General features: G+C 34.7%; 2 protein-coding genes across 7 annotated transcripts in view; one reads left to right on the forward strand and one right to left on the reverse strand.

The window, feature by feature from the left end:
- cnot6l (CCR4-NOT transcription complex, subunit 6-like) overlaps positions 1-13,057 on the reverse strand; it is a 38,598-nt gene extending 25,541 nt beyond the window's left edge. For 3 of the 5 annotated variants that reach the window (XR_015490242.1, XM_087251945.1, XM_087251947.1), the window contains exons 1-9: positions 12,415-13,023; positions 8,318-8,439; positions 7,670-7,856; positions 6,974-7,059; positions 4,076-4,165; positions 3,906-3,974; positions 3,667-3,824; positions 3,044-3,198; positions 814-965 (exon numbers count right to left, since the gene is read on the reverse strand). Coding sequence is in view for 4 of the 5 variants with exons in the window: in XM_087251945.1 (XP_087108071.1) it covers positions 814-965; positions 3,044-3,198; positions 3,667-3,824; positions 3,906-3,974; positions 4,076-4,165; positions 6,974-7,059; positions 7,670-7,856; positions 8,318-8,429 (1,009 nt within the window). In the remaining variant the exon portion in view is untranslated. 5 annotated transcript variants of the gene reach the window in all.
- A 761-nt stretch (positions 13,058-13,818) lies between these two features.
- Positions 13,819-21,891, forward strand: mrpl1 (mitochondrial ribosomal protein L1). Of its 2 annotated transcripts, none has more exon segments than NM_001204133.1 (9): positions 13,819-13,880; positions 14,404-14,512; positions 14,600-14,864; positions 15,620-15,703; positions 15,830-15,901; positions 17,671-17,782; positions 17,910-18,007; positions 18,115-18,196; positions 21,721-21,886. In NM_001204133.1, coding segments are annotated over 9 exon segments (951 nt in total). In that variant the 5' UTR covers positions 13,819-13,849; the 3' UTR covers positions 21,819-21,886.
- Positions 21,892-26,244: the final 4,353 nt, after the last annotated feature.

The following is a 26,244-nucleotide window of genomic DNA, read 5'->3' on the forward strand; positions in this document are numbered from 1 at the left end:
ATAAAATACATTATAATAATTAAAAGTAATTCATATCAAAGTCATTTTTATTCTGCAATTGTATATTCAGGCATAACAAAAAGAAAATGTAAACAATTATCACTAAAATCAAACCCACAGCCCTGAATTTAATCAAATTATCTAATAATTATGTTTCAATGATTATACAATTTTGACAGCTACAAAGATTATTTAATTTAATCACAGCTTTGTCTTTAAAAAAATGTCTACTGATGTTTCAATATTCAGGTATTCAAAGGGTTTTAAGCTGTAAACTCATAGCATAAAAAAAGGATAATTTTCTTATCATATGATCTCAAGGCCAAAAGAAATTATCAGACTTATAAGAGGTAGCCATGACAAAGCTAAAAAAAGCTATATCAAATATATAAATATAATATTATAATAAAGCATATAATCCATTGTATTTAGACCATGAGAGTGCTGTAAAAGGCTTGTGTTTCGGGAAAAAAATGTAATTGGGGGTCGGATGATGTATTCTCGATATAGGCATGACTTCTGACATCAAATATGAATGTAGACGGGGTCCTAAAAATGTTTAATCCTGTCTGATTTTCTTGATTTTATTATATTTTAAAGTAAGCTGAAAACCGGTAACTATTGGCTTCCATAATTGCAAACAGTAAGTTAATGTTTACAGGTTTCTAGGTTTTTCTTTAAAATATCTTCCACTGTGGTTAACATTTGAAAGAAACTCAAACAGGTTTGGAACAAGTGAAGGGTGAGTAAACGATGACAAAATATTCATTATGGATGAACTATGCCCTTTAAGTAATAATTCAGGATTCTTACCAGCAGCAAACAGGTCTTTCTTCACCTCCAGCAGGACGGCTACTCCGATGTTATCTTTGGTCATAACTCTGTTTAGCATAACCTCCGAGCCCTCTGAGTTCGCCATGGCTACTTGATTGAACTCCACTGTGTGTTTCTGCACCAGAGCAAATCTGAAAAAAAAAATAGGCAAGATAAGCTTTTATGAATGTTTTTAGGCAATAATCATACTTCTTTGGGTAACCCGGTACAACTTTTTTCCTAATTCTGGCTCTATCTTATGCAACTAAGCGCTGAAATCCTTGTTAGGAGCATTTCCCCAGGAAATAATGTGTGTGACTGGTGTGAGCCCAAGAGCATTCCATCTGGCGTCATCACCTCACTACGATAACAGCTTTTAAGGCATCCCGAGATTTGAAAAAGTCAGGGTTTTCAAGCAAATCTTTTCTGCTATACCTTCCCACAGTATGTAGAAGTTTTTTTTTACGTTTTTTGTTGCTCTTGTTTTTTTTAGGACAACAGTATCTTCAGCAGAAAATATATCCAAATATGCCATTTTAAATTGTAAAGAAATCTGTGTTTTTAAAACTCATGAAGACAGCAGAAGTCCATAATTCATTTTAATTATTTAACCTGACATGCTTGCTGCTCCAAAATATAAAAAATGTTTTGAAAAAAAATAATAAAGGGGAAAATTTTTTCGCTTTTCTACCCAGATATTTAAAAAGAATATATTTTAGAGCAGTAATCACTATAACATGAAACTGATATTTTTATCCAAGGTTATCATACCGTCAGAATCTTAAACCGGCCCATGCCTATTTAGAACAGGTCAATTTAATCATTTCCACGGCAGCAGGTCTGGTATATGACATGACAGAGCCCCATTCACTGTAAGGCATATTAGAGCTGCTGAATTTACTAGTATACGTCAAACAATGTCTGCTAAACTTCATGAAAGTAAGTGGCTGTTTATGTAGGAGAAAATAGAGAGAATGAGCTAGTTGTCCAAACAGTGTGTATCCGTTGTGAATGACAGTGTAAGTATGTGTAAAATAATTACTGTTGCTGCATTCTATAGACATCGTGTGCATTTTACGAAGCATTTTTTAAGTTAGTAAACCTGTGTATGAAAACGTCTGCAACCTAATGCAGAGTTCAGACTGTGTGATTTTGACTCGCCCACATGTTTTGGTAAATCAGCGACAAAAGCCTGAAATCACAGGCAAATCTGTGCTCGTTCACGCGAGTAACAATCACACAATGTGAACTATCAAAGACGTGATCTGAGAGAATCGAGATGAGTTGCCAACACTCATGAGATGTTTGGCATGCCAAATATCTGAACCTGTTTGCGATTTAAAGTGATGCATTGTGCAATGTGTTCTGATTGAAAATAACATCATTGATTACCTACAGCCACGAGAGAGCAGCATCCACTAGTATGCCAGCAGGTTGGGGGAGAAGTTAAAAGTGCTTATTTTTGGTCTATGTGGAACCAATGAAGGAAAAACTAGTAGAAATTTGGCAGCAGCATCTGTGTCCTTTTGACCTGACATCTGAGCAATACCACAACTGTGTCGAAAAAGAAAAAAAAGGGAAATTGCTAATTCCCTTCAAAAGCCAAGCTAACATTTTCACCCCGCTATTGGCTTCTTTCACATTATGTAGTTAACAACAAAATATATACTATGTGACCTCGCATTATTTCAATGTCATTTCTCACATGTTTGGTTGTAAGAGGTAGTTTGCAGACCAAGATAAAGTTGTTATGCAGTGTGAAACCCCTTGTCGCCGATTCATCCTGCAGTGTAAATACAGCACCGACAGAATGCTCCCACAGATAGTCATGCAGTGTGAAAACATGTGTGATGCCACTACTTTGAAAATTGTGCAGTCTGAACTTGGCATAAGTAAACGTTTTAATCTTTGACAAGCGCTGCACTTGTGCTTCTCTCCCTGGCTCAACTCCAGCCATTGCTAGGGCTGATTTCTCATTTTGTCTGTGAAGCTGCCACGCTTGCACACTTTAAACTCCATCCACGGCACAACACTCATTTTCTTCCAGAGAGAATCGGAAAGCTGTAACTTTGACCTAAAAAATTCAAAAACTAACTACTTTTTGTTTTTTCAGAGAAAGTATAGATGCAACAGTACTCTATATAGAAACTCAAGATTAATATAAGACTGGAAAAAGTGAGCTTGATACATTCCCTTTATACCCTGTAAAACAGTGAAAGGAGATCCTCACTTCTCGGTCTTGAAAAACACACCACAGCCATCCACATGTTTACGCTCCTGTTCTGACACGAGTTTGGCACGAGACTTTGGACAGAAAAATCCATCATATCCACGATCTTTCAGTGTTTCCAGAAAGAAAGTGTAGTACTGCTCGGTTTCCACCTCCTGTATATGAGAAATAGAGCAAACATATTGCAGATATCGAAACGGAACACACAAGTCGAGGAAAAAACTGTTTTAAAATGCATTTAACACTTTAGCATTATTGTTTCCCTACTTTTTATAGAAATTAGGCATGAAAGGTGCACTAACTAATGGTTAACTAACTAACTAACTCTGGTTTTTCCAGAATTTGCATTTAGTAAAAACCAATTGACTGAGCAATAATCCACTATAGTGATCAAAAGTGACAAATAAATACTTTTAAGTTATGAATGAATTCTATTTTGAACTAATGCTGTTTCTTAAGAAATATGTAAAAAAAAAAATAATAATAATATTTCAAAAAATTCTTTCAATATCTCACATAATTTGTTTGCTGTTTATCGGATCCAAAAAATATTGAGTATAACAAACTAAAATCCTTCCAACCCCAAACTTTGTACATTTTGATGACAGAACATACAGTCCTACCTGCAGGCTGATGATGTCAGCGTCACAGTTGGTGATCTCCTCCATAATGCCCTTCTTCCTGTACTCCCAGTTAAGGGCCCATGAAGGACAATAGCCATACAGCTGCCTTGTTGCATACTTGTCGCACAATACGTTGTAGCACATTACTGTGAACACAGCTTGGGAACACAGACATTTTATGTTTGCTTCACATTTGCTAAATCAGAAAAAAAAGCTGCTGACAGGATACTAGCAGGTACCTGTGGGCATCATTTGGTCTCTCTCCCTCAGAGTGATCCAAGGTCTTTGGGGGAGTTGTTCTGGGTGGACTAATTTTGAGGAAACCATGCAAGTAAATGAATCGATAATTATATGATTAGATTATCTGTATTCAATTAATCACTTACTCTGCATCTGCATGCATTATTACCTGCAAGATTGTCGAGCATGTAATTTAATAATTTCCTTGTTCCATCAGGCTCCTGATACAGGTTGAGTATATCCTGGGACAATGGATTACCTGGAAAATTAACATTTGTATTACTTGTATTTATATGGAAATTTATATTTATTTTACATTTTTATACAAAACATAAGCATATACACAAACAGTTGAAGGGATAGTTCACCTAAAAGTGAAATTTTCTATCATTATTTACACCCCAGTCACTTGTTTCAAACCTGTTTGTGTTTCTGTCTATCGTTGAACACACACACACACACACACACACACACACACACACACACACACACACACACACACACACACACACACACACACACACACACACACACACACACACACACACACACACACACACACACACACACACACAAATATTCTCAAGAATGTTGCAAAGCTACATTCTTCAACATATTTTCTTTTGTGTTCAGTTCATCTGACGAAAGCAACTCAAACAGCTGTGAAACAAGTGAATGGGGGAATAAATAATGATGATAACATATAAAAAAAATAAACACCCCTTTAAGTTCTTTCTAACTTGAATGAATCTGGGATATTTTCAAAGGTAACCTATTGTGCAAAAATCACTTTTATAAGAAGTCTGGGTCACACTTTACAATAAGGTTCATTAGTTAATGTTAATTAATGCATTTACTAACATGAACAAACCATGAACAATACATTTACTACTGTATTTGTTCATGTTATTAAACATTAGTTAATGAAAATACAGTAGTTCATTGTTAGTTCATGTTAACTCATGGTGCATTAACTAATGTTAACCAGCATGGACTTGGATGTTAATAATGCATTATTAAATGTTCAATTATGATTAATAAATGCTGTACAAGTGTTGTTCATGATTAGTTCATGTTAGTAAATGCATTAACTAATGAACCTTATTGTAAAGTGTTACCCAAGTCTAAACACACCCAGCTTCTAATTGTAAAATGTAATTAATCCATTATAATCACACTTGATAAAAACAGTCTGCAGCAACACTTTAATTGACCTTCTAACTTTGTACATGTCATCAGAGGGGGAAAGCCCCAACCATTAGTGGCAATCTCTCCCTCATTAATCTAGACAGCCCTGAGTAAGAAGCAATCGTCCGCTTTTAAATTTTCACACTGTACCTGCTGAATTTAATGTTAAGTAGAATTATAAATAAGCTTTAGGATGCACAAAAAGTCTCTAAAAGACTGCCTTCTTCTAAGACACTTTTGACCTTTTCAGTTTTCACAGAGAAACATTTAGTCCTGTTTTGAATCTAACACTATGTGGATTCTGAATAGAGGGCAGGGAGAACCATCACCTTTGAATATAAGGTGACAGTCAACAAAATAGTACAATTTGGATAAAAAAAAAAATCAAATACGTTTGTGCTGAAACTTTAGCTTAACACTCTAGGGACATCAAATACCTTTTTTACATCTAGTAAAAAGGGCATAACAAGTCTTTTTAAAATGGGAGATCACATGCACAACTGTAGTCATTTACATAAAACACATAGAAAGCATAACTACGAACTCAGCAGAAACTTTCCTTTAAAGGTCACCTATGATGAAAATCATCTTTTGCAAGCTTTTTGGACAGAACTGTGTAGGTATAGTGTGTCCACAGTCATACTGGGGTGATATAAATATTTTGAAATTTCCTGACGTTAAAATAGGATCAAAATCCCTCCCATTTTGAGGCCGACTGCAACGTGACGTGGGAGTGCAGCTTTTCCGCCCACCGAATTGATTGACAGGCACACTACGACAGGCACGTGAGAATGGTGGGTGGGGAAAACTAGAATTTAAGGCACAGGCACCAAAAACAGCTACATAGTGTTCAGAGCAGAAAATTCTAATGTTCTAAGGGCTATAATGAAAGCTGAAAATTTATACACATCCTGGAGTCACAAAAGACTTATCTAAAATCTTATAAAATGGTTAAAATAAGTGCCCTTTGAATCGTTTATTCATTCTTGTCAAACACATGCCGTCTTTTACAAATGCAGTGTGCATAAAACAATAAAGCTATTTTAACAGATGGAGCATACAGAGCTCTCGTTAGCCAGCTCTACATGCATATAAATCTGTGTTGAAACCTCACAGCTCTATTTATAATGAAGCTTCTCCTACCTTAAACAATATTAATCATGTTAAATTTAAAGGATTTAGATTTAGAGTCTGCATGAACAAAAAGTTGCTGTAAACTTTTATGTCAGTGTTTTTATTTATTTCCAACTGAAATAAAGTAATAAGTTGTGGGTGGGGTTTTATTTATGTGCTCCTCCTCTTATCTTTCACTCGCAGTAAACTAATACTTGGAAGGGCGTTAGATGTGTAAAGGGCACAATTTACACATCTATGCATTTAGCAGATGCTTTTATCTAAATTCAATTAGATCCAAATTCACTTAGATTTAATCCCTGTTTCGGAACAAATGAATGGATTCACAGGTGTGAAAGCACCCTAAATATTAATATAAGGCCATTCCAGAGTAAAAGCAAATGGGTAGATTTTGATTAAATAAATTAAATTGCTCAAATTAGGTGTTTATGTTAAGATTACTGATGAGCTAAAGCAAAACAAACACTGTACATTTTGAGTTGATGCAGACTTTAACACTGATTTGGTGATCTGATCTGCCAAGGGTTTGTGGTTTATACGTTAGTGTGATTTCAGTTTTTGCAAAAGCTTTGCAGATTCTGAACAAATATTTATTTAAAAGTATTAAATAATCAAGATTTGTTTGTGAAAATGTTTGTGAAAATGTTATTGTTTTAGGCTATATAGAAAAAATTGCATGCTAATTGATCATTGGGAAAAAATCTAAATTAATAAAAATTAATAAAATAATAATAAAAAGCTTCACCTTTGAGGCCGAGGGTTTGCAATTGGAACAGCCGACCAAGTTCATAAGGCAAAACTCGTAAACAATTGTTGTTCAAAAGCAATTCCCTGAAAGAAAAAAGATCATATAACAAGATGTCTGTGTAGTGTAGCCCAAATAAATCCTTTAAAGAAGCACTATTAAGTACTGCTGAGTAACTACATCCTACTTGATTTATGAAAAAAAAAACACTTTTAGTCTATTTTAAATCGTTGAAATATTTAGTATTGATGTTTTGATGTAACCCAAAAATAATTATTTTTTCAAACACCAACTGTCTTTAACAACTTAAAATAATGTTGATGTTGTTGTAGTTAAGTTTAAAGTTTTAAATACGTAATAAAACATTTAACAGCATAATTTCATGACTACCTTTTTTCAATTCAACTTTCAATTCAAGATGAGGCTGAATACAAAATAAAAATAATTCCATAAAAGATTCAATTTCATAAAAAAATACATAAAATACACAATTATTGTAAAACTACAATTTCTTTTATCTAGGTTTATAACAAACTTTATCCAAAACAAAACCAAAACAAAAAACAACAAAACAAAACAAAATCACTGTCCACGGCATACAAATTGGGCAGTCCAAAATGTAATAATGCTGAAAGGTCAACTACCTAATTAAACAATCTTATTTAGCCAACAGAAATGGAGTGATTTCAAATGTACCTGAGAGTCACCATGTTGCCGAGTTCTGCTGGCAGGCTGCGCAGTTTGTTGGAGGACAGGTTCAGGTAGACGAGATGGGGCAGCTTTGCGATTTCTGGAGGAATCCGGCTCAGGTTGTTGTTGTTGATGTGGAGAGCAGTCAGATGGGTCAGCGTCCATAGTGAACTGCTCAGGCTTCTGACCCGCCCTATACCATCAAAACACAGACCGACATTAGGTAGACTATATAGATGTTCTAGACTGCTGTCACTCCACATAATTCCACATATAATATGTAAAATTTTGCGTCTACTGTACTTTTATGCAAATATTGCAATTTTATCAAGATAACGGTAAAGTTCTTTTAAAGGGATGATTGATGAGGATTTCACTTATTTATCCTAAGTTAGAGTGTAATGTTACTGTTTAATCATATTCAACATCTGCAAAGATAAGACAATCAATAATTTTTTTTTTAAAGAATTTAATTTTTATGGTCTACAACAAATAGCTGGTAGGAACTACAATGATCTTCTTCCTGGGTTTGTGACAACATTTTAAAAACCTACTACAATGGATGTGATGTTTCATCCAATATGAACTAGGTAAGGGCAGCCTACTAATTTATATTATAATGTAAAACACAGAGAAGTGACAATAATAACTTACCAGAAATCTCCAACTCGGTCCAGTGTGATTTCTTTCCACTGGCCACTTCCTCGGCTGACATGATGGTGTATAATCTGCGTGGGTCTGGAGGATCATATTTTTCCTTTGGCATGCCTGTTAATCTGGAGATCCATGCAGAAAATGAGCGATTAGTCAAGAGTTTCTCCCAGATACAGCATGTCATTCAGGTCATTTTTTCCAAAAACAAATATTCAAACAAAGAATCATCAATAATGAGAAAAAGCTGGATGTCTGATATGCGAGTAATTGGCAGTGTGACCGTTGATGTAATGACACTTCAGAAATGCTTAACATAATGCAAATCAGACAACAAACATATCAGCTCTCATCCTTTGCACTTGTGTGTGTGTGTGTGTGTGTGTGTGTGTGTGTGTGTGTGTGTGTGTGTGTGTGTGTGTGTGTGTGTGTATGTATATATATATATATATATATATATATATATATATATATATATATATATATATATATATATATATATATATATAAAATAAATAATATTATAATAAATATAAATAAATATTGCGATATGGGATTTTTTCACAAGATAAACTGAATAGCACTATTTTATGGTTTTCTACTAAGTCTAACAGTATTCAGGTACAGAAATTTTTGTTTTCAATTTCAATTTTACTTTTCAAGTTTTTCCTTAATACAAACAAAACTATCTGTAAGTGGGGCAAGTTAAATAACCTTGTTTATGTTTTGAAATGTAGATATTTGAACAAGAAACGAGAAAAAATTTCAAAGTAATATATATATACTTTATAAACTTGGAATATTCTTTCAGCAGACCTGTTTAAGATGTTTATCAGACCTTTAAACACAGCAGATGTTTTCCAGACCAAACAATCTTAAAAAAAAAAAAACATCTTGCAGATGTATGTGCTAAGTGGGTTTTGGTAAATAAAATCATTTAATCATCTGCTTTAACGAGATATATATACACACATTCTCTGACTTTCTAATACAAAAATTATGTATCCACGCTTTCAATTGAACTAAGATTTAAGATTTTTAACAGACTTTCTATTTGGAAATAAAGATACATCAAAAACAACATTTAATAAAATAAAAAAGGTTTCCCATTGTTTTCTACACTATTGTCTATTCTATATTCTTCCTCTGAAGGTAAAGTCAATTATTTTTTTTAAACAATCTAGTGTGCTGATTTGATGATCAAAATAAAGTTAATCATGATACATTTATTTTCTAAATTTTAAAAAGTTTAGCATTCATTTGAAATAAATCTTTTGTTACATTCAGTAAAGGATTAGTTCACCCCTAAAATGAACATTATGCTATTAATTACTCACAAAAACAATGTCATTCAAAACCCTGCACACCTACAGTACATGCATCTTCAGAACACAAACTAAGATGTTTTAGGTTAAATCTGAGAGCTCCCTCAACCTCCATAGACACACATTCAAAGTTTAGAAAAATACCCCAAAACCCCACAAAGCAGACCATATGCTAGGGGTTAAATCTGAATAATCAAACTTCAAACTTTTGTACGAACAATAACCCAAATAACATCTTTTTCAACAGTTTCTTCTCTGTGTCAGTAAGGTAAATATATTCATTAGCACAGTGCAGTGCTTTTTGGGCAAACTAGCCATTTAGTGTTTTTGCTGTCACTTTGTGATCATTTATGTGTCTTTACTGAAGAAAAATTAATTATAATAAATAAATATATATATTTGTGTGTGTTTTTAAGGCCTAGACTGTAGGAATTTGAAGCACACTTGAGCCACATGTGCACAATAAATCAAACTTAGCTAATGAAAAGATTAATTGAACATTATATAATTACTTAATTAAAACAATACAGTGTTAACATTATTATTATTATACAGTGATTATTTCTGCTTCAGAATATTGCTGGACTCCCAAAAAAATAATAAATTATTGTTTATTTGCATCTTTTGTCTATTGTGTTTAACTATGTGTGTCATTTTTAAATCATATTTTATGCAGATAAACTCCCAGAATAATCCCAATCGATCTAAAAATATAATTTTTTTACAAGCTGTTGAAGTCATACAGTGAAATTGCATTTATATTACAATATATACCGCAGTGAATTACTTTATTGCAAATCAAATGCAGTTTTTTTCCAATTTCATGCAGCCCTAATATATATAAATATATATACATCTAACTCCAACCTTTTGCACAATATTGTATATCTTTTTTTCTAGAGAAAATGGGCCAGAGCAAGTGATCCTGAGTGTTTTCTGATAGAGCGACAGTCAGACAGACAGCTGATGTTTACTCTGAGACGCTGAACTGTTGGAGTAGTTGATATCTCTCATGCTGAGCCAAAACATTGCGGCAATCTAGGGCACTTACAGAGTTTAACTAAGTTGAACTTTTAGAGACGTTGAAGACGTTTCTTATCAACTCATTTCAGCTGTAAAAGCATGAAAGCAAAACCGCCTATTAATAGGTAAAGCCACCAACAAGAGCTTTTAAATGCCTTATTTGCCGTGTATACAGAAAAAAAATAAACACATGCGCCACCCTGTAATCATTTGGTTGCAGCTGTTACATACAGACCAGAACATACTGCCAACTCTCTCAGCCGTCTGGGTAGAACATATCCTACTTCTGTTCGTCAATGTTTTCTTACATGCAGAACTTCAGGGTGATTTCGTTTAAAATTAACTTTGAACTAGCTGTCATTTCATATTGTTTCATTTTGTATCAGTCACTAGACTACAGTAATGCACAGCAATAATGAGACCCCCAAAATAACAATGCCAGTGACTCGTGACCCCCAATATCTTCTGAGGTGGTTATCAATACAAAAACCTTGCATGCAATGGTGCACACACACCAATAGACCCAAGTCTATTCTTTGTTGCATTTTTTTATGTATGACAAAGCTGTAAATGTGGCAGAAAGTTTAACCTGGTGCTATAAAATTAATCTGCTGCATCTGACGCCATTGATGTGTCTTTAATATAATGTAATTACACCAGGGGTCGCGATCCAATAGAACTATAAACTAAGATAGTAACTATTTACAGTACTATATAGTAACTATAAACGCCTATTTTTTTCTTTTCAGTAGGTTGTAGATAAAATATGGTAATTCTTATTGTTTAGTAACAATAAATAGACTTGAAAATCACCAGACGACCCCCATTCATTGTCTCGCGACCCCCACTTTGAGAACCACTGCTGTACAGTAGACATGTGTGATTTAATATATTGATATAACCAGCATGCATGATATTGACAAGTCAAAATACAGAATAATCATTTATTATTTAACCTCTGACTTACTCTCAAGCGTTTTGAGATCCGTGTATTGTCATTTGCTTCATCACAACACACCAAATGTTTGAAGACTTAAGAAGGCATTTATTTTTAAATAATTACATCCGAGATATTGATTGAAAATGTTCTGATTTTTTATAGGCCTTTTGCTGTACATTCACAATAAGGCTTCATCTGTTAACATTAGTTAACGAAACCAAACTGATGATGAAAACTAATTTTAAAGCATTTATTAATCTTAGATGATTTTGATACATTAATGTTTAGTAACTATTAATTTTAGATTTTTTAAATCAATTTTAATTTTAGGAATTTTAAATCTTGATTGTAATTAATGCATTATTACCACTTATTAATGAGACCATAATGTAAAGCTGACCTTTTTTACTTTAATAATATAGGTCCTGTTAGAGCAATACACAACTTTTTATCATTTATTACACCTGCTAAAGTGGTCTAATCCTTTTGTATGTTATGGCTATACCATCTTTATACTATTGTGATAAAAGCTTCAGCAGTTATGAAATAATAAAATCTGATACAGTAATGTGTATTACATTTATTGTGTATTACGTGTGCACTTATGTTTTCTGTTCACTGTTGGGTGTGTTTTTTGTAAATTCTGCTATCTGCAACTGTCACTAAACCGAAGTGTTCATAAAAGTTGTCAGGCTGAACATTGTGGTGTGTAATATGCAAATGAGCCCTGGCAGCTGAGGCTTTACGTAACCCTCATTTAAAGTTACTAAGTAACTTCTATGAATAAAACAAACACAATGTCTGAACTTTACCTTCTTGCACGTGCTGTTAAAACTCGTCCTCGAAGTGTCGTGGCGTGTTTCGCATTACAGCGAGTCACCACAGTTGTCAGCTACTCAAATAGCGGGCTTTGTTATGTAAGGCTATTATTAGCTGTTCTTGTCTGCGCAGTGAAGGCAAAAAGTTTTGATCTCTTAAACATGGGTGATTTAGATGAAATAAGTTTAGCTGGCGAGCTGAGCTGACAAGCAGAACATGACAAGCAGGAGCAGGTCTGGCCATGTCACCCGCTCCAGCTCAGAAGGTCCTCGGCATCTCCAAATACGGTCATGTGTAAATCAGCACAAACGATGAGGCGCGCAGTAGGTTGAAACACTGTTCTCTCGTGTTTATTAAGTTACAGTTCACACACATTATTGTCTCAGCTGATCTTCAGAAGGCAGAGCTGGAGACGTCAGGCGTTTTTGACACTCAACGATATAAGCAACGCAAAACACCACTCCGAAATGCAGTTGGTCAGTTCTTACCTGCATTCGGGAGGTGGGAGAGGAGCTGCTGGTGTGTGATTTGATCAGAGACATACAGACAAACTGTGACCGATCCTCATCCTGAGAGTCGGGCAGGAGGAAGGACAACAGTCTGAGCTTCCGCTCCAGTCCACGCTCCCCTACAACTAGGGATAGGTGGTCGACTCATTTTGACGAATCGGTTCTTTCGAACGAACAGTTCAATAAACATATTTGATTATATATTGATATTATTTTCTTTAAAATATAAAAAACTAGATTACCTTGAGTTGTAAATACTATAATATGTACACTATAATACACCTTTCTATAATGTGGTTTGAAAACACTATATATTTACTATGCATAGACTATATATTTATTTATATATTTTTTATATTCTCCTAGATATACATTTTTACACATAATAAAAGGCTATTAATTTAGTAATCGCCGATGTCCTATTCAAGTCGTAGGCTCTGAGTTTGCCTTAAACATTTTTTTTTTATTTTGCTATCGGACAGTCCTGAAAGCTGGTGGTCGGTTCAGTGTATTTGGTGACTCGTTAAGTTCGGTTCAATGGTTCAATCGAGTCATTGAAAAGATCCGACTTAAAAGATTCATGAAATTCTCTAGTGGTTGTGAACACTGCTCTTGTGATTTAAGTTTTCATTGTACGCTTACTAAAACACACGAAATATTTGTATTTATTAATTAAATGACGAATAAATTGTACATTTTTGCAGTTTCTATATTTAACGCGCAACTTTTAGATATTTCATGCAAGGTTGCTCAAATACTTAGTTTAAACAAGTTATATAGTTTAAACTAAACATAACATATTTATAACTTGAATTTTTTTTTACTAAACCCTCTTATTGATATTTCTGAGTTGGAACGATTAAACGGAGGTTCAGGGTTTCAGACGGGAAATTTAAGTGTAACACACAAATTTATCAACATGGCTGCCCCCGCGAGGAGTGTTTTAAGAGGTCAGTTTTAATCATTGCAAAGAATTTTACTTATAATCTCTTAATGTCAGTGTATTTTCCCACGTTGTTTACACGTGGAATCTGTGCTTATTTTTTTCAGCCTACGAATAAAATACATTGTTGCGTCGTTTATATATAAAAGCTATCAAATGGATTACGATCTCTTTTAGTCGTGCTTTTATGAATTAAAGAAGTCTGTCTGTATAAAGCATAAACTATACTCACACGAGTGAAATATCAAATAGGACTTATAGACAAAAAACAGCCATCTGCCAATTTGTGTATTTATATTTTTGCTTGAGTTGGTCTTTGTAACTACATTACTAGTAAGTTAGAGTTGATATTTAAAATTGAAATAATCTAATTTAATATGGGTTTTTTATCAATCTACATAAGAAGCATTAAAAATATTATTTAAGTAACTGATGGCAGTGTCTTAAGGTAACTGGTTAGTTAAAAACGATCATTGATATGTCCTTTAAGCCAGTTATCTTATTTCTACAATAATTGTGTGTCTTAACAGTATTACCCAGATGTCAGAGTCTGTTGTTCACAAATAGAGCTCCTTCTGTCTCCTGCAACTCACTGACTGCACACCGGCAACAGTCTGCCAGGTCCTACGCTGCTACAAAGTGAGTTCAGTTTAAACTTGTAAATGTTGAGACACTTGACAAACTTTGAAACTATTCAAAGAAGAATAACCAAAACTCCTTTTGTAGGAAAAAGGAGAAGAAAGAGGAGGCTGTTAAGGAAAAAGTGGTGAAAGAGAGACAAATTATTGATGACAAAGACAGACATAAACCATTTGGACTCACAGCCTGGGCTCCAGTAGATGATGTGTACATGGTGAGGTATTATCCCAGACCTCTCTATGAGTTAACTGTGGCTATTGACATGCTGAAGAGCTTTCAGAAGCTGGACTTCAGTGCTGAAAACCAGCCTATCTACATTAACCTACGCCTGAACATGAAGCTGGAGAAAAAGGTACAGTTTCATTGATTTCTAAAAGCCGATTTTAACCTAAGTATTTGTTTAAAAGGATGCATTCACTGTTAACTTTATATCTTGGAAAATGTTAAGTATTTTTGAAATATTTGCAGTCTGCAAAATAAAAAAAAATAATAAATGTACTTGATCAGAAATACAAGAAAATCAGATTATAAAATGCCATTGCACTTTTTTGAATCATAAATTATTTATAATTATAAAGATACATTTTAATCTGCACATAATTCAGTGTCAAATCACATGATTTTCAGAAATTATATATACATATACACACACACACACAGTTGAAGTCAGAATTATTAGCCCCATGTTTATTGTTTTCCTCAATTTTGTTTAATGGAGAGAAGTTTTTTAAGCACATTTCTAAACATAATAGTTTTAATAACTCTCTAAAAACTGATTTATTTTATCTTTGATATTTTTCAAGACACTTCTATACAGCTTAAAGTGACATTTAAAGACTTAACTAGGTTAATTAGCTGAACTAGGCAGGATAGGGTAATTAGGCAAGTTACTGGATAACGATGGTTTGTTCTGTAGACTATCTAAAAAAAAATAGCTTAAAGGGGCTAATAATTTTGACCTTAAAATGTTTTCTAAAAAAATTAAAACTGCTTTTATTCTAGCCGAAATAAAACAAATAAGACTTTCTGCAGACTGTGAAAGTGTTATAGTTATAACAAATACTTCAATGAACAGAACATTAAACGCTGACATTGTTTTTGTTTCAGAGAAAATTGGATCCGTTTGTTCGCACAATTCATTTACCACATCCTTTCAAGAGTGACATCAACAAAGTAGTGGTCTTCACTGAGGTGGGAGCATCACTTTTACATTAAACAATAGATGGCATGTCTTTGACTAAACTGATTTGGTCTTCTAATGTATCACACAATTTTACATTCATTAATCATAAAAATAATAAAAATCTGATTTTACAGAAACCAGATCAAGCCAGAATAGCGATAGAGAATGGAGCAGCAGTTGCAGGAGGAGTCGAGCTGTTTGAGAAGGTAAGACCTTGCTGTCTGAGAATTGTAGCTTCTGTGTTGTCTAAAGTGCTCCTATTATGCTATATTGATGTTTCCTAATTTTGATTTGGAGGGCTCCTGCTAGCACAACCTATTTTCTCACACTGTTCAAATCGATACATTCAAGCATTTGGTTTTTTTAAACCCCTTATTAAGAGCCTGGTTTTCTCTGATTGGTCAGATTGTGGTCATGTAGGGGGCTTTCTTATTTCGTCTGTCTTTATCCTCCTTGTTAGAGCGCCTGCTTCCTATGCCAAGATCACAGATTCGAGCTCCGATTGGAGTGAGTGGATGGGTGTTGTTGGACCAGAGGTGTTACACTTGCATGCCAAAGTTTAAACTTTGCACTTTGAAATCGTAGTTTTGTTTTAGTGACAACTGAGTGACCATATATCATAAATACAATACAAAAGTCCAAATGAAATAAAGTGATATCTGCCTCCAACAAATCAGTTATGCGTGTCAGAATGCATAAATAAATCATTAGTGACTTGCTGTTTTGGTGCAACTACAAACTGCATTCTTTACACTTACAAATAGTTGCTGTTTTTTGTAGAGATATAATGAAAAATAGTTTGAGAAAAAATCGATTCTGCTTCGATTCAGACATTTTTATAGCACATCACCTGCAAAGTTTCTAAGTGCACCTAAAAAATCTAGTAACTAATGATTTCTTATTTTTGAGAGCCTGGTCTTCTCTAATTGGTCAGATGGTGGTCATGCATGGTGCTTTCACATTTAGAGTTGTCAGTCTTTATCCTCCTCGTTAGAGCGCTTGCTTTCTATGCCAGGATCACAGATTCGAGCTCTGATTGGAATAGGGGGATGGGTGTTGGACCAGAGGTGTTATACTTGCATGGCAAAGTTTAAACTTTGCACTTTGAAGATGTAAAATGTAGAAAATGTAGTGACTCATGCCTCCTTAATCATAAATACAATGCAATAGTCCAAATCAGTTGTTTTCTGTGGATATAGATCAAATGATCTCTGCTTCCAGCGAGTCAGTTTTGTGTGTCAAAATTCATAAACAAATCAGTAGTGACTTGATATTTTTGGTGCACTTAGAAACTTTGCAGACTTTACACTTTTACAAATAGTTGCTGTATATTGCAGAGATATGATTAAAAGTTGTTCGAGAAATCGAGTCTGCCTTGATTCAGAGATTTTTAAAGTACATCACCATCTTCTAGAATGGATTCTGAGCTTAGTTTTTTTTAAACAGCAGATGGCGCTGTATGGTTTACAAACAGCTTGACTTTCCATAGATCCACACAAATACAACCTGAGCCTAAAGTAATTATTAATAAAGTTATAACAAGACAGGGTTTAGCGAATATTAAGTGTTCGTAGTGAGCTGTGTTTACTTTAATCTCGTGTAACAAAAAATGACTTGCAGTTCTTTGAGCGTACAGTTTAAAAACTAACCTAGAGCGCCATCTGCTGTTAAAACTTAGCTCAGAATCAATTCAAGAGAGAAAAAGATCTAAATAAAGGCTACATCGATACCTCAAAGGATTTTTCACTAGAGCTCTAGTATATAGCACAGTACATTGGATGCTTTATACCAAAAACCATTAGGCGTGCACTTTAGGTGTTTGATTGTGTAAATAAATCTGTCTACACACTATTTACTCTGAGTTTAGCCTGTGCTTTGGCTACCTCATGATAATTGTTTATTGAAAAAGAGCATTGCTGTTGTTTTTGCAGTCACTCATTTACTTTGTGTGCTTTTTAATCTATGTTAATTGCAGATTTTAGCTGATGAGATCACAGCAGATTTCTACTTGGCTGAGCCAGACATCCTACCAAAGCTGGTCCCTTTGAAGAACAAGCTGAGGAAGAAGTTTCCAAAAAGCAAGAGAGGTCAGTGAGTTTCCTACTTCATGTATCATGCATGTGCTTTTAGTTGTTGTGTTCTATTAATGTTAAATTGTATGCTTGGTTAATGTTTTATGTTCTTTTAATTGAGTCATTGTGTTTCTCACATCAGGAACAGTTGGAATAAATATTCCCAGAATGCTTGAGCTGTTCAAGACTGGTCATGAATATATGGTTGAGGACATCTATGTTAACACAGAAGTTGCAACGGTAAGTCAGATTGAGCTGTTCTGACTGGTATATATTTTCCTGTATAATAAAGTGTGAGGGAGCAAGGTAATATTTGGATATCTTTTTTCTGTTGTTTTGTAAAACAGTTGGACATGCCCAAGGAGCATATTCTGGAAAACATTTACACTATTTTAAAGGACGTGGCAAGCCATAAACCAGCTGAATTTGGTGAGTACTTTATTTTCTGTATTATGAAATAGAGTTTTGCGTCTGTTCACTTCACACTTGAAGCAGGATCTCTTGGTTTTGCATACATTTGTTTCAGTCTCCTAACTGTTGATTTGCAAGACCAAACCGAAGGATGAAAAGTTTTATGTGTTAATTTAGCGACACAACAAAACGTCCAGAATAAGGATAAGTACTGCGCCAAATGGGCTTGTTTTAAGTTTATGTCCTGTTTGGTTTGTTTAGATGATGTGTCTCTGTTACATTTATATTGGATTTTAGATTTATATAGAAGTTTATTTGAAAACAAACTGACACCAATCTTTTTGGAGGCCTGTTGCACAAAACAAGTTGAACAAACCGTGTTACAGTGTAAGCTTTGCGCTGACAACAAAACTGACAGTGTAGCCTACTTTATAACGTCATTCACATCACCCTGACCATGTCTTAAAAATAAAATGAAAATATGATAAAAGGAACTGCCTATTTTCATTTTTAACAGACAACAAAGATGTTAAGACATCCTGTAGCTATATATATTGATAAATAGGCATACAGTGAAGATGACGGTCATATATAAATGCATATTTATCAAATATTTATGCATATTTATGCATAATATGCATATTTATCAAAACAGAGCCTATAACTGCCTCCTTTAATTTATTTTTCGAAAATATGAAACCTACTCTGTCTCTTTTGCTGAATATCAGTTTAATAATCAATAATGGCCATTATAAACGTATAGTGTACTATATGTTTCTAGGAAATAAATGCAAGCAATCAGTCAAATGTGCAGAATCAATGTATGTGGTTACATAAATTAATATATTAAAGGGCCATGAAACCCCCTCGTTTCAGCAGGGTGTTTTCACACCTCTACTTTGGAAAAAGTCAGAAAAGTGGGCGTGTCCAGCTCTGTTTAGGGGGGAGTGTCGGAGGAACTAAAGTAGGATGGTGTGGGAGTGTCTATTTGGGCACGCGAGAGTTTCAGTCAAAATACTCACACACAGGAGAAAGTGATGGTGTTTAACCTACATGGACATCTGTTGTGGAATTATGGTGGACTTTAACTGCAGTTTGGCTCTTTCATTCAGGGAATTCATTTATGCCCCTCGCGACAAACGAGATATTTGATTCGAGGATCTGCTCTAAGCGTGTATTTTTAATGCAATGTTTGATACCGCACGGCGAATGAGAGAAAAAAAAAACCTCTGCATTTTCCGGAAACTTAGATGCACACGGCAGGTAGCATCAGAAAGCCGCGTGTGTTATTCCGGTCACAAAATGCGGTTAAAAACCCTACACGAGGTTAAAGTTTGGTTGTGGTCCTAACATGTTACAGTGCAATAGTTAACTTAGTTCGATACGAACAAACTGAATAAACAAAGAGCACTAGTCGCTCACTTACCAAATCTGTAGAGACCGGACAATCCACAGCAACTAGAGCCGCGTCTTTATGAAGAGAATACTACAAGCGAATCCGATCTCAGCGTTTGCAGATGAGAACAGCTCTCAGGTAAACAAAAATCCTCCTTAGACACGTAAGTTATTGTTGTCGAGCGTCGCGTACACTGTTAATCCACACGTGAGTCTGAGCTCTCACAGAGAGAAAAAGAAAAGGAAACTTAACGGCAGCAAACAATAAAAGCAACACTTCACACTTGTTTTGCCAACACAACGTGGCATCTATGTCGTGTAAACACAGTAATGAATATTAATGAAGTTGCACAATAGAGCGCGCTGATTGGTTTGAACCAAGCCTTACTCATGCATTAATGCAACACGTAATAAGACTCACTCTGGCACAGACGTCCAGTCTGCACGCTGGAATACAGGCTATTATGTCATGACCGTGACGCAGCTTCAAAAATTTGTTTCAAACAGGAAGTACAAATTTGCTTGAAATAATGCAAAAACAACCAATTTACACTTTTTTGTGAAATATAGGTGTCTTAATAGTGTTTTTAGCAGTGTGGGACACATATACGACTGTCAACAGCTCAAAAAATGTCTTTTGGTGTTTCGTGACCCTTTAAGTTTTCTTGGCACTCATGTTACTTAACATTACAGTTAAAACACGTTACCTGATAACAAGTAATCGATTTAAAAGACCGCGTTAGATAGAGACAAGATTAAGTAAATATCACGTTTAACAACTATAGATCCAGTGACAGATCCTTGATGAACTGTACGACGTGCGCTACTCTCTTCTGAGCAGGTGTACTCTGGAGCTCAGACGTGCGCATAAGCTGCAGCACATGCCAGAGAGTGTGTGTGTGATCACGTGATGTGTGTTTTCAGTGGTGTAGTGTGGACAGAGATCTTTTCAGAATCGCTAGATGAAACGCCAGTGTGAATGTGGATCGTTTTTGTTCTAAAATGCCGATTTTAAACTAAAACGTAGTAGTGTGAATGGGGCTTCAGAATTTACCTTTGTTTTGTTGCGTCAAATATATGTCACTTTACTCGCATCTCATTGGTCATGTTTGAGTTTGCAATCTTTAAGCCAGAATAAAACCTGCTCTGGAGCAGGTTAGACGTGCAGTGGAAGTAACCATGGCTACAAAACCCGATTAAAACCAGCACACCTTTTTCCTGGTATACTCAAAGTTTGCCCAAACTAAATGCAAACTTACTTGGGTAAATCCCAGAGTGGCTTTATTCGACAGGCCTGAGGGATCACTAATTGTGGTCAGTGTTTTGTTTGGCTCTAACTAACATTTCTAAGCAAGCTGAGCTACACAGTTCTGGATAAATTTAGAATTGTGTGTTTTTTTTTTTAAAAGATCACATTTCTTCCAAATCAACTTCCAAAGAGATGAAATAGGAATTATTGTATATTTTGTAATATCAATATTATATATATATATTTTAACTCTGTTTAAATGAATCATTCAGTCATTCACTTATAAAGGCTTCTCTCATTTCAATACAGGATAAAACAGCATTTTTGAAGAGTCTATTGAATTATTCAGTGACAAATCAATTTTTAATGGTTCCTTGTCGCCACCTATTAGCATACCAATGTAATTCTGCAACCTTAATTTGAAAGATCAAGTTGCTGTCAAGATGATTTTGATCATTACTGTAGACATCAGTGTTTATATGCCAACTATATACCATCATCTCAGTACCTCTATGTCTGTTTGAATGTCTGTTACAAAGAAACAATATACTAGTTGATATAACTACAGACTGTAGGTGTTTTATCTATTCATGAAGACTGCTCTCTCTCTCTCTCTCTCTCTCTCTCTCTCTCTCTCTCTCTCTCTCTCTCTCTCTCGGGGTCAAATGCAGTTTTAAATCCACAGCTGTCATTCTCAAAGTTTTAACAAACATATGAAAACCAATCGTTTACAGTTAAGATTGCTTGGGGGTTTAAGGCTTCAGTCTTTTAACAATGAATGCAGCTCTATTAAAAATTGTGAGCACACTTTTATTCCTCTACAGAATGCAGTGGTGTGGGATTTTTAAAATAGTTATTAACATGGAATCTGTTGTCATTGTTTTTTATTTTCTTCCAGGACCAATTATTGATCGTGCAATTGTCTGCAGTAGGTCAAGTGAAGGTTTGCACCTTAAGTTGGAGGAATTACTTCCACAAGAAGAAAAAATGGCATGAGATATTTTGCTTTGTATATATATGTGTTGTACAAAACAGTTGGACTGTAATAAAATGGTAAAAATGTTTTAAAGTGTAACTGTGATTATTCTGATTCTACAAGCCATATTACCCTTTAGCCAACGACAGATTGCTCACTGAAGCTAAGCAGGGCTGAGCCTGGTTAGTAACTGGATGGGAGACCACATTGCCCCAGTATAGTGAAGGGGACACGATACTTTCAGTAGCTTTGTATCCATCCACCTATTTTTATGTGCAATTTGGAAATGTCCATAAAAAATGCTTGATGGAAATACAAAGACGCGCATAAATTTTGAAAATGCACATAAAAAGTTTATCCTACTCCAATATGGGCATATGCTTTTTTTTTTGAGAACTCACACGTTTAAATGTCACCATGCATTCATTGCATGTCAGCATTTATCTTCTGAGGGACATGTAATTTAATAAATAAATCAAAAATATTCATGCAGCTTTTCATTTCGCAGTAAATTATGTTTTTACTTTTGATGTATGGTGCCAGTTAATCAGGAATTGACGATTTTGTTCTCTTTGACTTGGATGGAAATGGTGCTTTATTCTCACGTCTTTTATGCAATATTCCAGTTTTGCGCATCTAATATCTTATATAATTATATCTGGATGGAAACATGGCTAATGAGCACCATCTTTCGGATGAAATGCTAAACTCAATTCCTGACTTTTTTGTGGCCAAAAAAATCCCATGGCACTTCTCATAAAGTGCAACCCTGGTGTCCTGGCCATATTTATTCCATTGGCCTTTTCTCAACACAACCTCCAAATCATCCCCATCCACCAAATTGGTTTTATCACTGTCTCTCCACTCCACCAATAGCTGGTGTATGGTTAGTGCACTGGCGCCTTTTTTTTTTTGTGGCTGGCATTGCATCATCCAAGTGCATATGTTACACACTGGTGGTGGTGTGGTGAAACCCCAGTCATGATTGTAAAGCTCTTTGGGTGTATGACCATACACAACAAATTTGCTATATGAATGCACCTTACTGATTTACTTAAAAGAATTGGAAGTATGTTTAGGTAGGGATGTGACCAAGTTAAGGACCCATTGTGGTATAAAAAAGGGTACACTTTTGCTGTGGATTTTTGATTTTTCGTTAATGATATATAATAATTTGTCACGGTACAAAATCAATTGACACAAAGGGGTTTATGTGCAGTCCCAAATTTATTTATTTATTTATTTTTTTAAAGGTGGTCCTCAGCAAATATACTGTCACTCAGGCATCCTGTTGACATAGTTTTTAAAGAAAGAGGCAAAATTAGAAAATTAATGTAATCCTATTTTTATTGACGTTGAATTAAATTTTTTTTTTATAAAAGAGGTAAGATTCCCACAGTCTTGGAAAACAAGATATGAGAGTGTTTTAGAGGTGTTATACCTTGACATGGTAAACTCACTGAAAATTTCTTTAAAATGTTTTAGGTTGAAGCTAAGTAAAAAAAATTATAACAAATTCTAATATTATTTACATTTGAAATGTCAAACATTATTTAAAATGACATATTTTAATTCATATCCAGTGACATGCAAGTTATTTGCAGTCATTATTATCATTTTCAGAAAAGACTGAGAGCAACTTTTATAATGTTTTATACAAATTATTAATAAACTTAGGGAGCAGATAAAATAAAATACTTTAAATGATTTTTTCATTGCTTTTTTCTTGTCTCTGTCGTCTTCTACCTGTAACAGCAGGTGGCGGTAGAAACTGCCGCTTGCACTATGTTTTTTTCTTTTTCCTTAGCTCCGATTTAGACTTGTTAAAAGTGCTGGTAACACTTTACTACAAGGTTAATTAATGCATTTACTAACATGAACTAATCATGAACAACACTTGTACAGCATTTATTAATCATAATTGAACATTTACTAATGCATTATTAACATCCAAGTCCGTGCTTGTTAACATTATAGTGCACCGTGAGTTAACATGAACTAACAATGAATTACTCTATTTTCATTAACTAACGTTTACTAACATCAATAAATACTGTAGTAAATGTATCGTTCATTGTTTGTGCATGTTGGTAAATGCATTAATTAACATTAACTAATAAACCTTATTGTAAAGTGCGACCAAAGTGCTTGATTTGTCTTAGTTTTATCGTTTTCGAGATATCATGTTAAGGCCCAGGATGCACCAAGGCACGTTTTATTTGTTTTGTAGGTAAGGCTGCATTGTTCTGTAAGACTAGTCGACATGACAGCCAAGTTACTGTATGTGGAATGTTTTAAACCTTTGAACAGCATGGTTAAAAAGTCTTACTTTCTGCAAATCTCCAAAATTTTTTTATCCATGAATGAGCACCAAGGATCAGATTGCAAAGCTGCACGTGACTCTCAGGAATTCGACACTATTTTAAGTTTCTAGTGTGCATACGTTTCCTAATTACTAATCTACGCAAAATGTATAAATGCCAACAACATACAGGGATACTTTAGCTCTATTTTACAAAATGTTTAATGTTTACACACACGTTAAATAAAAAACAAAAAAGCGCAAAATAAAACGTCATAGCATTCACAGAGGACCACCACTAAACCCAATACCAGTCAAAAACTTTATTGGCCACAGGTTTGTTCCCACAGTGGTGAAGGGGGGATGAGGAGGGGGCTCCTGAACTCGTGAATGCAGCTGGCCGTGTCTCTAATATAACTCAGTTTAAAGAGCGGCTCGTACGCTCACTGGTGGTTAGCGCGCCTTCCTCTGTAATTATTCGCGTTCGAGTTGTCTTTGCTATGGGCCCGTACTTTTAAGAGGCAGGATTGTCGTGTGGGCACCGCACTCTGTGGGGAAGTTTGACCGGAGAGCGCACCGGACTGGATGCTCACCGACACCGACCGTCTGCAGGACTTCAAGCCCGGGCGCTGCTGATTGATCCAAGTGCTTGGGAGAGCAGCGATGAGACGCTCTAACTCACATTCAAGTTAAAGCGATTGCATTTCTGAGCATTTTGGATTAACACGGGCTTTTAAGTGAATATGGGTCCTATTAGGATCCTTCTTCTAACCATTTTAATTGGATATAGCACACTCTCGCCCGGAGCTGAAGGTTGGTGTTCTTGTTATCGTGATTTTACTGAATTCATTGGTAAACGTGTTGCCTTGGTAGAGCCCTCAAATAAGCGCACATGGTATTCTGAACTGTAAGTGAAATAGTATTTATCAGCAAATCTGCAAACAATCAGTTTCACTTATGCGAACCGAAAATGCGATAAACATCACTGCGCAACACTGATATTAAAAACTGAATGGTGTTTTTAAGTGATGTTTGCGAAACGGCGCCTGCATCATCTCTGTATCTTAATCTTCAACTTACATTTGCATGAATTCATAACTCACTAGCTCGTTTTCATTGAGAAGTTGTCAACGTTATTGCGATTGTTTTTCAAGATTGTTTGTTATAATATGCTTTCCTTGATTTGAGAAGCAAAACTTGAATTTTAGAGATTATTATCTCTATGATTATAAGAGTTTATTTATAATCAAGTGTTTCAATAGTTTCTATTCTGTTTCTGCACAGTCCGCAGTTGAATGCAGGTCTTATTATCTCAAGTGCATTTGAAATCTCTATATTAATAATGAATAATTTGTTTGTTTTTTGCCTTTAACTATGTTGGTGCCTTTCAGTCATTATTTCCAACTGTGTGTGTACACTGCCAGAAGAAAAATGTGCAAAATGTGTACCTCCAGAGGTACAATGGCATGTCACTTGGGAAGTACGCTCTAGGGTACATCAGTTTTACCCTTTCACATGGGTAATCACATGTGTGTACCCTAGCAGTGCATATCTCAATATGTACCTCTGCTGTCTGAATTGAATCTCAATGCTGTGTTATCATAATGTACAATTTAAAAAGGTGCACATTTCTTTGCCCCAATTGACAAGCCGTTTGTACCATTTGATGTCAAATCTGTACTCAATATATCAAATTAAAAAAGTCATAGTGATGTTTATCAAATTAATAACCCTGTAACTACCCCACCATGAATGTTTTTTTTAATTGCAGTAGTTAACTCTCTCAATGCATATTTTCCAACACATCCCATAATTTCTAAAATATCAGCCTCTACCAAATGGTTGATTTGTCAGTTTATGATAAAAGTACCAGAATGAATACATATACTATGAATATCAGAAAAATTTAAATGTAAAACCAATTAATCAAAAGAATATTCAAAATAAAACATTTTTGGAGACTAAATATCTTTAATTTTTCTGAAGTATATCATAATATATTTCAGATTCTCATTTTTTTAACATGTTTTCTTGTTCTATTTGTTTAGTTATTTTTTTACAATAAAACCAAAATTCCTAAGTGTAGTAGTGTAACAGGATTATGTTTTATTTTTTTTGTAAACCCTTATTTAAAACAGTCATTC

This window comes from Danio rerio, chromosome 5 (genome assembly GCF_052040795.2).
Source record: "Danio rerio strain M-AB ecotype USA chromosome 5, GRCz13ab, whole genome shotgun sequence".
Classification (NCBI taxonomy): domain Eukaryota; kingdom Metazoa; phylum Chordata; class Actinopteri; order Cypriniformes; family Danionidae; genus Danio; species Danio rerio.